At 41.6% G+C, this 15,277-nt stretch overlaps 1 protein-coding gene across 2 annotated transcripts in view; it reads right to left on the bottom strand.

Annotated features, from left to right (window-relative positions):
* Positions 1–15,277, bottom strand: part of INO80D (INO80 complex subunit D) — a 60,696-nt gene that overhangs the window by 14,350 nt on the left and 31,069 nt on the right. For both annotated transcript variants that reach the window (XM_080799278.1, XM_080799279.1), the window contains exons 5-6: positions 13,721–13,829; positions 2,750–2,974 (exon numbers count right to left, since the gene is read on the bottom strand). In XM_080799278.1, the coding sequence (XP_080655404.1) occupies positions 2,750–2,974; positions 13,721–13,829 (334 nt within the window). The remainder of the gene's footprint in view (positions 1–2,749; positions 2,975–13,720; positions 13,830–15,277) is intronic.

Raw genomic sequence — 15,277 nt, 5'->3', positions numbered from 1 at the left:
ATGCTCTACACATACAGATTGCTTAACACCAGACAAAACTAAAGTCTCTACTGAAATTGTACACTTGAAAGCATTATCTAATGGAAATGTTAGATATCATTATTTTAAAACCTATGTCAAACCAAGTGAATTCTTTCGACAAATAGAGAACAGACGTCTCTTCACTTGTTTAATTTTATCCATTCATTCATCAATACCAGAGACTTAAGAACAAAATGTACATTGTTCCTGCCCTTGCAAAAGTGACTGTCTAGCTTGGGGCGCCTGGGTGGCTCTGTCGGTTGCCTGCCTTTGACTCAGGCCATAATCTCTGGGTCCTGGGATCCAATTCTGTGTCCGGCTCCCTGCTCAGCAGGAAGTCTGCTTCTCCCTCTCCCTCTGCCTCCACTGCCCCTGCCGCTTGTGCTCTCTCTCAAAATAAATAAAATCTTAAAAACGAAGAGACTGTCTAGCCTGACAGAAATATTAGTATACAACTGGACAGTGAAGCAGAGTACAGAGCACAATAAGCATATGTAATTGGGGACCTAACATAGTGGAAGCTGGGAATGTTTCTCTGAGAAAAGTTAAGTCTCTGAGTATGGAAGCTAAGACTTAAAGGACGTTCTAGAACGGACACTACCTCCCCCCTACACAGGAGTCGGGGCTCTAAGAGTGAGTAATATATTGCAAGCAGCGGTCATTACGTAGTATACGAGACACACACACCAAGTTTCAAACAACTCTAAATGTCCTACGCAGCAGAAAACTCTTAAGGGCAGAGTATCTTTCTGATATACGCAACTGAAAAATAGGGTTTTTTTTTTTAAATAACAAATATTAACAAAAACCAAAATACGTAAAACTAAAATGAAATTTCAAAAAATATACAGGTACGTAAGAAGTATGATCGGAGGCTTTAAAGAAAGGGTTTTTTAAATGTTTTAAACTCCTTTTCCTCAGTGACTCATCCTCACTACAGAAAAATTTTTTTAAGCTTTATCAATAATCCCACCCTCAAGAGACAGCTACTGCTAAGATTTTTATACAAACTCATAAAAGTGTGTGTGTGTGTGTGTGTGTGTGTATTTCAAGGTTGTTATCTGAAAAAAAATAGTAAAAAAGAGTAAAAAATTGTAAAATAATGAACTCCGTAAAAAACTATGTCTTCTGGGGCATCTGGGTGGCTCAGTCAGTTATACACCTGCCTTCGGCTCATTCAGGTCATGATCCTGGGGTCCTGGGATCCAGCCCTGCGTTGGGCTGCCTGCTCAGCAGGGAGCCTGATTCTCCCCTGGCCTCTCCATTTGTGTGCTCTTGCTCTCTCTCAAATAAATAATAAAAACCTTAAAAAAATTAAAAGAAGAACTATTGCCTTCTCAATTTGAAAATTATTTCCTTAATTAAATGTGAAGATATTTTGGAAAATTTTAATTCAATTAAGCTAGTGTTTTTTTTTTTTAAGATTTTATTTATTTATTTGGCAGAGAGAGAACATAAGCTAGCTTGTGGGGCTGAAGGAGAAGCAGACTCCCTGCTGAGTAGGGAGCCCAACGTGATGCTCGATCCCACAACCCTGGGATCATGACCTGAGCTGAAGGCAGACGCTTAATGACTGAGCCACCCAGGCCCCTCTTAAGCTAGTATTTTTAAAGGTATATAACCTAAATAAGTAATTATGATTTAAGTTTTTACCACCTAAATTGATTTCCAAAATGATAACACCACCACAATTTCTTCCTTGAAATATCAGGTAACTTCTACATGTCCAATTTATGGATTTTCAGTCAATAAAATAGTTATAAACCATGTTTTCAAAACAAGTTTTTGAGAATGTAGGTGAATGGCTATATGATGTATTTTTAAGGGAAAAAAAGGGCACATTGCTTTTAAATAACATAGACCCAGTTTTACTTAAATACATATCTAAAACAGAAAAAGCCCAAGGACTGACATCTGTATTACCAAGCCATTGAGAATCATGTTTTAAAGAATTAGTATCATGAGAAAACGGTCATAATCCAATGTTACATGGGAAAAATTAGGAATTAAAGTATACCTAGGGCATGATCTCAATTTTGCTTTTTAATACAAATACATGGCTCACTAGAGATTTCATACACACACAAACACACACATGTACACACACATGAAGAAAAAAGACTACAAGGAAATAATAAAAATGTTCACAGTGCTCATTCTCTGTTCTGTGCAGGGTGATTATTATGGAAACCACCCCCCCCTTTTTCTGTATTTTTCAAATTTACAACAAAGAAGTACCTGGACTGTAATGTAAACAGAAAAGATTTTTCCCCCCCAAAGAAATGCAATGTAATAAAGTATTCTAAAGACATAATATGCAGGATAATGGAGATACTAACAGAAAATACGCTGGAAACAACATTTTTTTAAAAATTTAAGTAAAAAATGTAAAATACTATTTCTGTAGTTTAAAAAACTGTAAATATCACTTTTAAATAATAAATGAAATTTCTAAGCACTGTCATTTTTTTAGCATTCTCAAACACTTTACCGAATAAATTCTCGTCAAACTCTGGCAAAGTGACAGTAATAATTTTCACGGACAGCTCGTGGTGATGTTCTCTCCCACGTGATGTTAAATTTTATCCGAGCACTGCAAGCAAAACGCAACGCTCCAACGTTTCAGACTTAAGTGCCCATTGTCCGCTGCGCCTCAACGAGCCTGTCCAAACCCAGAGAGAAAACGGAGCCGGAGGCCGCGGAGCAGGCGGCCGCCCGGGGCTCTCACCTGGTCCGGCTGCACGCAGCCCGCTGCAGCTCCTGCATCAACTGACCGGTGCACTCCGGTTCGCGGCTGGCCGCCTGCAGCAAAGCTTTCCTAAACGTGTGCCGGCATTTCTTTTGACGAGATTCTGCCCGCTCCAGGCGGCAGAGGTGCTTATATTTCTGCTGAAAGTAAGTGCAAAGTTGGGTCACCCTGGAGCTCCTACTCTCCGTATCATCGTCATCGGACCTGGAAAGGGCAGGGAGACAAGGGAGGAACTGATGAAACGTCAGGCTCGCTTTAGAGAGGGGAAAAGCAGGTCAAGAAGCGGGTCGGAGGCACAAGGGTTACCATTTGGGGCAGGAGAGCACATCGCAAAATTCGAGGAGAGTTCCGGCAGGGCTGAAAGTAAGCACAATATTTCGACAATAAAGAAGGCAGCAGAGCCCACCCAGCGCTTTCAAACGCTTCACCTTTCCAGCATGTCAGAACCAACACAGTGCATCAGGGTATTTTAAATTTTAAGGGACTCGGGGCTCTCGGGAATAAAACAATTTCTTTACCTTTACTTACTAAAACGTCTGAGTAAATGACACGGCAGTTATGAGGAAACACTCAGTGTAATTTCATAAAAGATAGGTCATGCCAGAAACAGAGCAGTGAATTCTCCTGTGCCTTATCAAAGAGCTGCCTTTTTACATATACTGGGTTGTTTTTTTTTTTAAGATTTTATTTATTTATTTGGCAGACAGAACACAAGTAGGCAGAGTGGCAGGCAGAGAGAGAGGGAGAAACAGGCTCCCTGCTGAGCAGGGAGCCCGATGCAGGGCTGGATCCCAGGACCCTGGGATCATGACTTGAGCTGAAGGCAAAGGCTTTTATTTAACCAACTGAGCCACCCATGCGACCTTACATGTACTGTTTTTAATTCCCCTTTACCTGCTCAACACTTAGAGAATGTGGACTGTAGGGGTCACAATCATTCTACAATAATTTTTATTATTTTTTTTAATACAGGAGATACCATTTTTTAAAAAGATTTTTTTTTAAAATTTGAGAGAGAGAGAGGAAGCAGCGCAAGTGAGAGGGGAAGGGGCAGAGGAGAGGGAGAAGCAGACTCCCTGCTGAGCTCAATCCCAGGACTCCAAGATCTTGACCTGAGCCAACGGCAAACACTTTAAGGGACTTAGCCAGCCATGAACTCCCCACTTTGCAAACTTCTGGTCTAAGTAAGTCCTAAGAAACATGTTCCCTTTCCCTCTGCCTGCCTCTCTGCCTACTTGTGATTTCTGCCTCTCAAATAAATAAATAAAAAATCTTAAAAAAAAAAAAAAAGAAACACACTCTCTTCAGTATAGTAGCTACTACAAATACACCAAGTGAAGGATCTTACTTCAATCTTTTTATTTATTTAACTTTCAACATTTGCTATATGTCTACTACGGGGAGTCCTATAAAGGAGAAAAAAAACTCAAGCAGTTTGCAATGCAGTTTATTTTAGTTTTTTAAAAGATTTTATTTATTTGACAGAGAGATCACTAAGTAGGCAGAGAGGCAGGCAGAGAGAGAGGAAGGGAAGCAGACTCCCTGCAGAGCAGAGAGCCCGATGTGGGGCTTGATCCCAGGACCCTGGGATCATGACCTGAACCAAAGGCAGAGGCCTGAACCCACTGAGCCACCCAGGCGCCCCTGCAATGCAGTTTAGACGAGATAAACAGATCCCCAAAGTTAAACAATTCAAAAGACAATCAAAACAATAAATAATAACTAACAATAACTAAAAACAATAACTAAAACAATGGGGCAGGCTGACCAATGACTCAAATATCTGACCTCCAATTAGAAAAATCTAGGAGTTTTTCACAATTTCAGATCCCAAGACCTACCCTAGATCTACTGAACCAGAATTTCCATGGAATGGGGCCCAGGAATCTTTATTTTGAATTGTTCCCTCAAGTCCCACACCAGGTTTTTCATTCGTGAGAGTTCCAGTCGAGCCGGTAGGTACTATAAATATCTTCAATGTGAGGCAGAGAACATACGGAGGTCTAGATAAGGCTAACGTGCTATTAAAGTTCACGAGCAAGATTGTTGGATGAGAGGCTCGGCAGAGGAGATGCCAACAGAACCGAACTGTGAAGAAAGGGCAGAATTTGGAAAAAAAAAAAAAAAAAAAAAAAAGGGTACCTCACAAGGATAAATGAATACAAGCCGGGCTTCAGAGACAGACAGGATAGAGAACAGCAAGTACTAAGTAGCTTGCTTTGGCTAAGACGTGGCGTACATAGGGGAGTGCAGTGGGTAAGGCAAACTTTCTAAACCTAACCTTTATTCTACCAGCAGTGAAGAACCTCGTAGAGTTTGAAGAAAATAGATTAACAGGGGCACCTGAGTGGCTCAGTGGGTTAAAGCCTCTGCCTTCAGCTCAGGTCATGATCCCAGGGTCCTGGGATTGAGCCCCGCATCGGGCTCTCTGATCGGTGGGGAGCCTGCTTCCCCCCCACTCTCTGACTGCCTCTCTGCCTACTTGTGGCCTCTCTGCCTACTTGTGGTCTCTCTCTGTCAAAATAAATAAATAAAAAATCTTTAAAAAAATATCTAGATAACAATAATAGAACCGTGCATGAGAAAGACTGCACTGTCAGCAGGCAGAAGTGAGGAAGACGGGCGCCTGGGTGGCTCAGTGGGTTAAGCCTCTGCCTTCGGCTCAGGTCATGATCCCAGGGTCCTGGGATCGAGCCCCGCATTGGGCTCTCTGCTCAGCAGGGAGCCTGCTTCCTCCTCTCTCTCTCTGCCTACTTGTGAATTCTGTCTGTCAAATAAATAAATAAATCTATCTTTAAAAAAAAAAAACAACAACAACAAGTGAGGCAGAGACAGAGAAGAGGGCAGGGAGGAAATTAGTATAAAACTCCAGGAAACAGGTAACAAGAACCCACACGAGGGCAGCAGCAGCTGGACTGCAGAAGAGGAAAGGGATCCTGCATGTATGAAAGGCAGACCTTGTCAACCGGGATGGGAGGATGCGAGGGACACTAATCATGTGGCCGTTTCCGTCAGCCAAGACCAGGGAAGAGGAACACGAGCAGACCCGGGGCAGAAAATACATTGCATTTCACAGGTGAAGAAGGTAGAGTGCAGATGAGGTGTCCAAGGCAGCAGTGGGAGAAACTGCTGGAAATGATAAAGAGGAGCCCAAGAACGAAGGGACAGACTTCCTAGCCAACAGCTGGCCGACTGAAGGACGGGAGACACTGTAACTGAAAGGCCACAGAGATAGTAGAAAGAACAAGACCTATGAGGCCATTATCATAAAAGAATTAGCTCAATTTGGTGACTGGATATGAAGGATAAGAAAGTCAATAATGACTCAATGACTTTGAACTTGCATAACTAGGAGAACGGAAGGGCTATTAATAGAAAAAAGAAAGAGAGGAGCAACTGCAAGTCTTAAAGAGAGAGTAAAGCTCAGGTAGATAGTCACTTGCCAAAGCTGTTATTTGAAAAGACTCTCTTACGGCGGGGAGGACACACCAGATCGGCAGTTCTCAAGTAGACAGTGAATGCTGAGGCATGGATGTTGAGGCACGTGCCATCATTGTAATAAAAATTTTCAAAGCTTATGCGGAACTTCCACGCTGACCTTGCTGCAGACCAGTAGCACGCAGTCTGCAGACCCGCACAAGGCCCCGGACTGTCCCAGGCGTGTCCTTAACTAGAAAATCTCCAATACGCCTCCCACTTCCAAGATGCTGTAACACTCGCATTTCACACCTGGTTGTGGAGGAAGAGTAGCATTCCAGGCAGAGAAAGGCCAGTGGCCACCGTTTACCGGCAGAGACAGGCCTGCCACCTACTGCATTCTCAGTATTCTGTTTTCCCCATCTGTGAAATCAAGGAGAGCTGGCTCAACTACCTCCCAAGGTTGGGAAGAGAATGAAAAGAAATGACCTATCTGAAATCACAATATAAACGTAAGTATTATTATTACATACGGAAACCCGTATCTATTATCTAGAATCAAATCACTTATTAAATACACACATGCAAAAAACTCCTGGCCTAAACACTTTTACCATGAGCTCTAGCAACAGTCAGAGAAAAAAATAACTTGAATCATACACAAAATAGTCCAGCTGTCCAAAAAGAGGGGAATATTCTTTTCTTTTTTTTAAGATTTTATTTATTTATTTTAGAGCGAGATCGAGCATACAAGCAGGGGAAAGGGCAGAGGGAAGGAAATCTCCAGCTGACTCCACACTAAGCATGGAGCCCAATGCAGGGCTCGACCCCACAACCCTAGATCATGACCTGTGCCATAATCAGGAGTCTGACAATACACCAACTGAGCCACCCACGTGCCCCAAGGGAATATTCTTTCAATTAAGCTAACCTAAACTTGACACCAAAAACTAATTAACAAGGACAACAGAACAAAAGGAAAATTATAGGAAAATCTTATTAATGACTTCAGAGGCAAAATACATTAGTAAGTTGAATCTAGCAGCATATAAGAAAAAGAAATATCCAATCTGGGTTAATTAATGTAGGAACGCAACAATTATTTTTCAATCTGATCTTACTAGACCTCTCTCCCGCAAAAAAACAATTTATTCTCCTTTCCTTTCATCTTCCAACTTGCTACTGCCTTGCTTCCTCCCGTCGTTTTCCTCATTTTCTTTTCTTTCTCTCCCCAGTCCTCATATCAGTATGGAAATTCTTCATGTCCGTAACTTCAACAGCACTGAAATACTGAAGACTCAAGTTTGTTCTCTAGCCCATACATACCTCACAACTGTATTTCAGACACAAGGTATTTCTCTGGCGTGTTCATCCACATCTAACTAACCCAGAAATGCTGGAATCAGGACAGAGAACTGGGCAGGACAGAGGTGCCCAGAAGGCAGCGCCCTGAAGACCTCCAGAGGCCTCTCGGTTCCTCACTTGAGCACTGACCAGTGCAGGAGTGTGTGAACCTCCTGGGAAGAGAAGGCCAGACTCCCACAGAGCAGGCCTAGTTTGTGTTTCCATCATTCAAGGGGAAAAACCTACAACGTGCCCGGCACTGGGTAGGCCCCTCAGGAGCAGACCGCCGCAGAAGTGGGGGTAAAATGAGCCCTCCACTAAAGGCTGCTATGGCCCTATTTCATGAGATCTAAAAAGCAAGACTCACATTTATTTCTAAGTAAGTTAACTACATCCCCAAACAAAGCTCTTAAAGGAAGACAAAATACCAGAATCAAGTAAGTAAAATTAACAATGTCTGGCATCTAATAAGAAATTACCACATTCAGCCCGGATGGCTCAGTGGGTTAAAGCCTCTGCCTTCAGCTCAGGTCATGATCTTGGGGTCCTGGGATTGAGCCCCACATTGGGTTCTCTGCTCCCTCCCTCTCTGCCTACTTGTGATCTCTGTCTGTCAAATAAGTAAATAATATTAAAAAAAAAAAAAAAGAAATTATCACATTCAAAGAAACAGGAAACTAGGAACCATAAGAAAGAAAAATCAAACAGAAACAGATCTAGAAATTATATAGATGACAGAATTAGTAAACCAAGAATCAAAGAACAGTTATTATCATCATATCTCACATGTTTGAGAAGGTAAAGTAATCATGACCGTATTAAGGAGAGACAGTATTTTGGGACTATATCCCAAAACAAACTTCTAGAGGTAAAAAATATAATGTCTAATATGAAAAAACAGACTGAATGGGATTGATGGCTGGTTAGATGCCACAAAAGATTAATGAACCTGAAGATATCTATAGACACTTTCAAAATGAAACACAGGGGTGCCTGGGTGGCTCAGATGGTTGAGCATCTGCCTTTGGCTCAGGTCATGATCCCAGGGTCCTGGGATCAAGACTCGCATTGGGCTCCCAGCTTAGCAGGGAGCCTGCTTCTCCCTCTCCCTCTGCTGTTCCCCCGCTTGTGCTCTCTCGCTCTGTCAAATAAGTAAATAAAACATTAAAAAGAAAAGAAAGAAACATAGGAAAAAATAGACTGGGGAGAAAAATGAATGAGTATAAATTTTTAAGAAAGTGAATGCAACATCAATAATGGAATAATTTCAAGCGGCCTAAAATATGCCTAAGTCTCTCAAACAAACGGGGGAAGAAAAATAACTGAAGAAAACTAGGGTAAAATTTTTCTAAATTTCATGAAAATTATAAACCTACAGATCCAAAAAGGTCAATGAACCACAAGCACAAGAAACATAAAGAAAATGAACTACACAAATGGCTTAAAACTACTGGTCAGAGAAGACAAATAACATATTATTTCACTTATGTGTAGAATCTAAAAAACCAAACCAAACAAAGCAGGGATAGACCCATAAATACAGAGGACAAACTGGTGGTTGCCAGAGGGGAGAAAGGTACAGAGACGGGCAAAATGGGGTGAAAGGGAGAGGGAGGTGCAGACTTCCAGTTAAGCAGTAAGTCACGAGAATAAAAGGTACACCCTAGGGAATACTGTCGATGGTAGTAGGGTTGTATGGTGACGGACAGGAGTTACACTTGTGGTGAACAGAGTATGTAACATACAGACTTGTCAAATCACTGCATTAGACACCGGAAACTAATCCAACATTATGGGTCGATTATACTTCAATTAAAAAATTTAAGAAGGCATACAGGGACACTTGGGTGGCTCAGTCAGTTTAGTGCCCAACCCTTGATTTCAGCTCAGGTCATAATCTCAGGGTTGTGAGATTGAGTCCCATGTCAGGCTCCACGCCAGGCTCCCTTTACCTCTGTACCTCCCCGCAACAGCCAAAAAGGCAGTCAATTATACCTCAATAAAATTTTTTAAAATGAAGGCAAAATAAAGACTTTCCCAGGCATAAAATCTAAAAGAATTCACTACCAGAAGGGCAACACTACAAGAAATGTTAAAGTGAACCATTCACATAGAAAGAAAATGACATCATATGGAAATATGGAACTAGTCAAAGAAGAATGAACCCTAGAAATTATAAATATATGGGTGAAATACAAAAGAGTATTTTTCTTTTAAATCCCCTTAAAAGGTAATTAACTGCCTAAATACAACAGCAATGCATTACAGGGATTATAACATATGTAGAGGGGAATGTACAGCATCAAATGTCTATGGCGGGAAACAAGGAAGATCCCAGGTTTATGCTATCCCCTTAGAAACTTGAAAAAGACAAATAAATGCAACCAAAACAAATAAGGAAAGAAGAACATAGTAGAAGGAAATAACAGAGATAAGAACAGAAAGCAATGAAATAAAGCTGAAAGAGAATCAATGAAACTAAAAGCTGGTTCTTTAAAAAGACCAATGAAAAAGAATAGAAAATGAACAAAGAGACATACACACTCATGCCAAGGGTTCCAATGCAAGATCAACAGTGTTTTCAACAGCACTGGTTCAAGAGAAGATGCACACAGGAAAAAATTATCCTTAGCACCACACCTCACATTATACACAAATTATACAAAAATAAATTTCTACAAAGACTGTCAGTAAAACAATAAAGCTTCTAGAAGATAGTATTAGAGAACAGCTTCATGACTGTGAAGCTGTGGGGTAAGCAATGATTTTTTTAAATGGGTCACAATTACATTACCCATAAAGAAAAAGACTAATAAAGTGTACTCATTAAAATTAAGAACTGGGGTCGCCTGGGTGGCTCCGCTGGTTAAGCGTCTGACTCCTGGTTTTGGTTCAGGTCATGACCTCATGGGTCATGGGATGGAGCCCTGCATCAGGCTCAGTGCAGAGTCTGCTCCAAGATTCTCTCCCTCTGTCCCTGTCCCCACTCGCGTGTGCCCTCTCTCTAATAATAAATAAATCCGGGTTCCTGAGTGACTCAGTTGGTTAAGCATCTGCCTTTGGCTCAGGTCATGATCCCAGCCAGGGTCCTGGAATCGAGTCCCTTGTTGGGCACCCTGCTCAGTGGGGAGCCTGCTTCTCCCTCTGCTTCTGTCCCCACCCCATGCTAACTCACCCTCCCTCTCCTCTCAAATAAATAAAATCTTTAAAAATAAATAAATAAAAATAAATCTCAAAAAATTTAAGAACTATTCTCTATCAAAGATACAATTAGGGGGGCGCCTGGGTGGCTCAGTGGATTAAAGCCTCTGCCTTCGGCTCAGGTCATGATCCCAGGGTCCTGGGATCGAGCCCCACATCGGGCTCTCTGCTCAGCGGGGAGCCTGCTTCTCCCTCTCTCTCTGCCCGTCTCTCTGCCTACTTGTGATCTCTCTCTGTCAAATAAATAAATAAAATCTTAAAAAAAAAAAAAGATACAATTAGGAATATGAAAAGGTAAGCAGCTACTAGAAGTAATTACTATTCATAACATACTTAAGATACCAACTTATTTCTGCTCTTGAGATAGAAATAAGAGCCTGCAAGATCTCCTTCGGTACGTGCATCTACAGCTAAACTAAGCAAGCAAGAATCTTTCCCAAAACAAGGCCAGGGGTGCCTGGGTGAACCAGTCAGTAGAACATGTGACTCTTGAACTCTGGGTGGTGAATTCAAGTCCTTTGCTAGGCATAAAGCGTACTTGGGGGGAAAAAAAAAAGCCAAACTTTCTCCTTAAAATTTCTTCAAGCATAATCCTGGTTTAGCAAGAAAATTCATGAAAAGCAGGTTTGGGGGGAAGCAGGTGGGCTGGCGTCAGAGAACGGTGATCAGACTGCTATCAGTTTTTCTTCCAAAAACCAGATGAACTCCTGGAGGAATTTTATTTTATTATATTTTAAAAGATTTTATGTATTTATTTGAGAGGGAGAGAGGAAGAATAAGTTGGAGGACAAGAGCAGGAAGAGAGATAAGCAGACTACCCCGCCTCGATGAGCAGGGAGCCCAACAAGGGACTCGATCCAAGAACCCTGGGATCATGACCTAAGCCAAAGGCAGATGCCTAACCCACTGAGCCACCCAGGCGCCCTCACGGAGGAATTTTAAATGGTAAAACCTTCTGAGAAATTTTATACAGCAAAAACTTCTTGAAGATCTATAATGGACAGGCTAGGTGGGGCCCATTTTCTATAGCTGTCCATTTTCTGCTACACTTCAGCCCAAGGTAAAATAAAAGACAGGTAGCTTCAACAAGAAACTGAAACGTGTTCCATGGGTGGTTTTGATACAAGACAAAGGTTCCCATGACAGGGGCACAGTGGCAGACACAGACATGGAGGCGCAGACAAGGAAAGGATCGGGAACCAAGTCAATCCACGTTTCACCCAAGGGAAACAATATGGAGTGCCCCGTGCCTAGCACGTGAGTTCAACAAGAACGTACTGAATGAGTGAATAAATCAATGAATAAATGAAGGGGAAAGACTCAAGTGACAGCGGGACAAGAAGTAAGGATAGCCCTGTAAAAAGAGACAAATATCCTAAAGGAAAAGAACTAGGAAGTGTATCGTGGTAAGGCAAAGAGCAAGTTGGGTGGCAGAAGCAACCAAGAAAGCAAAACGCTACAGGGAGGAAGGAAAATGAAATGGTCGAAATCTTCTGAAAAGTCTGCAGGAAGAGAGGACAGAAACAGAAACTATGTCGCTCCTAATAAGAGCAAACCCAGCCCATACCGATGTTCGGGTCATCTGAGAATTCAGACGACCCGAGAGAATCTTCGCTACCGTTTACATTCATTTTCTAGGTGCCAGGTACTGTGCTAAGCTAAGCTATGTTTAGTTAGTTAGTTAGTTAGTTAGTCAGTTACAGCCATTTGTAGAATTAACTCAAAATATCCCAAATCAAGCTAAGCTGACGTGAACATTCACCTGAGGAAGCATGACTGATTGTATCTGAAACTGTGAGAGTGTTAAGTTCAACTGTTCTTTACCTGAAAAAAAGAATTATGCTAATGGTAAGGACACAGTCTTGACTGATACATAAAATGGAACCTTGGAGAGAGAACGGCAGCATTCCCCAATCCTACCAAGGAGACAGGGGAGGCCGGGTCACCTGACCATTAGTAAACCCAACCAACTCTTCTTCCAGGCCCAAATGAGCTCCCCATGCTTAGTGAACATTTGTACGATTTAATGATTATTTCTCACTGTGAACTGGCATTTTGGTTTTTACATTAGTCTCTAGAGAATTAGTTCTCTGAGCCTCATCAGCTCTGGGTGTACTAACAAATCATATTTTAAGCCTATAAACCAAAAAACCGGGCTCTAGAGAATTTATGTCCATACAACGATATGGAAAGTATCTAGGAGCCGGCCTGGGGCAGACAGCTGGTCTCCCCTCTAACTTGCCTAACATCTATTCAAACCATAATATTTAAAAAAAAAAAAAAAAAAAAGTTAGCTAAGTCTGAGGGCCATCTTTTGGCTCCACAGACAAGGATCTATCTCAGAATGGCCCCACTATACTAAGTGAATCCCTAGGACAGTCCCCTGAAACAGAAAGGGCTTTCTCATGGTCACGGAAGGGGTTGTGTATTCATCAATCCACAGCTTTCGGATAAGGCAGATACCAAGAACCTCTAATGACATCATCTTGAAAACCATTTGGCGCGTTAGAAATACTCAGCGCTTAAGAAATGATTAAAGAACAGCTCAATCTTGTAGAAGACAGAGCTGAAGTAAACTGTTCTAGCCACTGTAGGGATCGGGCCAAAGAGGATCAAAAGAAGCCAGGCCACAGGACTCAAGTAGCCCTGGGGCCACAAGCCAGTTCCTTAGACTGCCTGGCCCTTGGGCTCTTTTTCTGTAAAATGAGGGGATGGGACTAGGTCATCTTGAAGGTCCCTTTTCATTCGAAATTCTATTCCAATCGGTTCCTTCAATGATAAATGGGAAAGGTACAGAAACAAATTTACCAAGAAAAATAAAAAGTAGCTTTCCTCAAACAATATAGTACCTTTCTTCCCAAGTGGAATCTGTCTGACCTCCGTGACAATAAACTAGATTCAATGAGATAAAAGAACATTAGCATATAGAGTAAAACATCAGGCTACTAGAGGCGTAACTGGAGAATAAAAACAAAAAGGAAAACTTACGTATGTCTCTCATATCTGAGGGTTTCTCGGATGGACCATGCCACCTGGTATGGCGAGGCCTGCTCTGAGTCCTCCGGTTCCTCTCCACTCTCTTCTGACCAGTCCAACCCTGGGACATATGAGAAGATATTGCAAATTAGAAAAAAATGCATTTTTATTTAAAATTTAGGAAAGAAGCTACCCAAAATGTATAACCCGAAACCTACAGCACATACCACCACTGTATGAATAAATGCCTCTCTGTTCTGACAAAAATATTAATAATGATGTGTGATATAGACTCAGGTTTAAAAAAATCACACTGTAACAAAAAAAGCTATATTCCAAGGGTGAACTTCTTTGTCAGACACTTCACAGATGAACTAGAAACATAAGCAGAGTTCAAGTCTTTCCTCCCACCAAAACATCATACATTAAACATCATACATAATGTCAGAAAAACTATAAAACAAGGGTAATGTATGTTCAGATAAGAAAGAAGTCAAAATGTACTGGTGGATTCACTCTATACCTCCACAAAGGAGGGCCCTAGGATAAACCGTCAAAGGCTGACACTTCCTCCATGCCCTTTCCCGACACGTCCAGAGGAAAAGGACTCCATCCACCAAGCAGGGCCATGCCCCGGCTCTTGCCCTCTGCAGGAAGAGGGACGGGTAAGAGGTCAATATTCTATTTCTACTGTGGCCTGGGCTTTCTGTGAATTCTTTTAAAGAAGAGCTGTCACATTTTGCGGCATTTTGAAAAACAAGTTTAGAGGGGAAACCGGAGAAATACAGGATGAACAATGCTTACTTATTTTGTTAGATGCTACTAATTCTAATGATTGGATAATTATTAGCTTCCAACATAAAGGCTTTACCTTCTTGGAAGTTTTGTATCTTGAAAAGACCTCAATAAGTACCGATGTTGCACAGTCTAACATGCATAGCTTTAGTATACTTATACCGCTATAACACTTGAATGAGATACCTTGAGAACTAGTAATCGGTCTTCCTTCTTGAGACCCTCAAAAATCAAAAGACCAACTTCATTAGACAGTTATGTTAGAAGGGACCTCACAGGTTGCTTCTATAATTTAAATGAGTCTACATGTGCCAAATAGGGAAATTAAAAGAAGGGGAATTGAAATGCAAATTATAAATGCTTAAAATTAAGTAACACATTGCCACTGGCATAAAGAAACCTCAAATCTGGGGTGCCTGGGTGGCTCAGTGGGTTAAGCCTCTGCCTTTGGCTCAGGTCATGATCCCAGGGTCCTGGGATCGAGCCCCCACATCGGGCTCTCTGCTCAGCAGGGAGCCTGCTTCTCTCTCTCTGCCTGCCCCTCTGCCTACTTGTGATCTCTGTGTGTCAAACAAATAAAATCTTAAAAAAAAAAAACAAAAACCCTCAAATCTAGTTCTAAGATGACTATCCAAATGTTAGGTCACCTTAAAAAGTTAAGTTTCTAAAAAAAAAATTACCACTTAAATAATTAGTGGTAAAAAAAAAGTAAACAAGTAATCAGAATAGCATTAGCTTCAGGACAGGATATTGAAAGGCGAGGTCTTTTGAGCA

Source organism: Martes martes, assembly GCF_963455335.1.
Source record: "Martes martes genome assembly, chromosome: 3".
NCBI lineage: Eukaryota > Metazoa > Chordata > Mammalia > Carnivora > Mustelidae > Martes > Martes martes.
The sequence above is the reverse complement of the archived record's forward strand: the minus strand, read 5'-3'. Positions and strand labels throughout refer to the sequence as shown.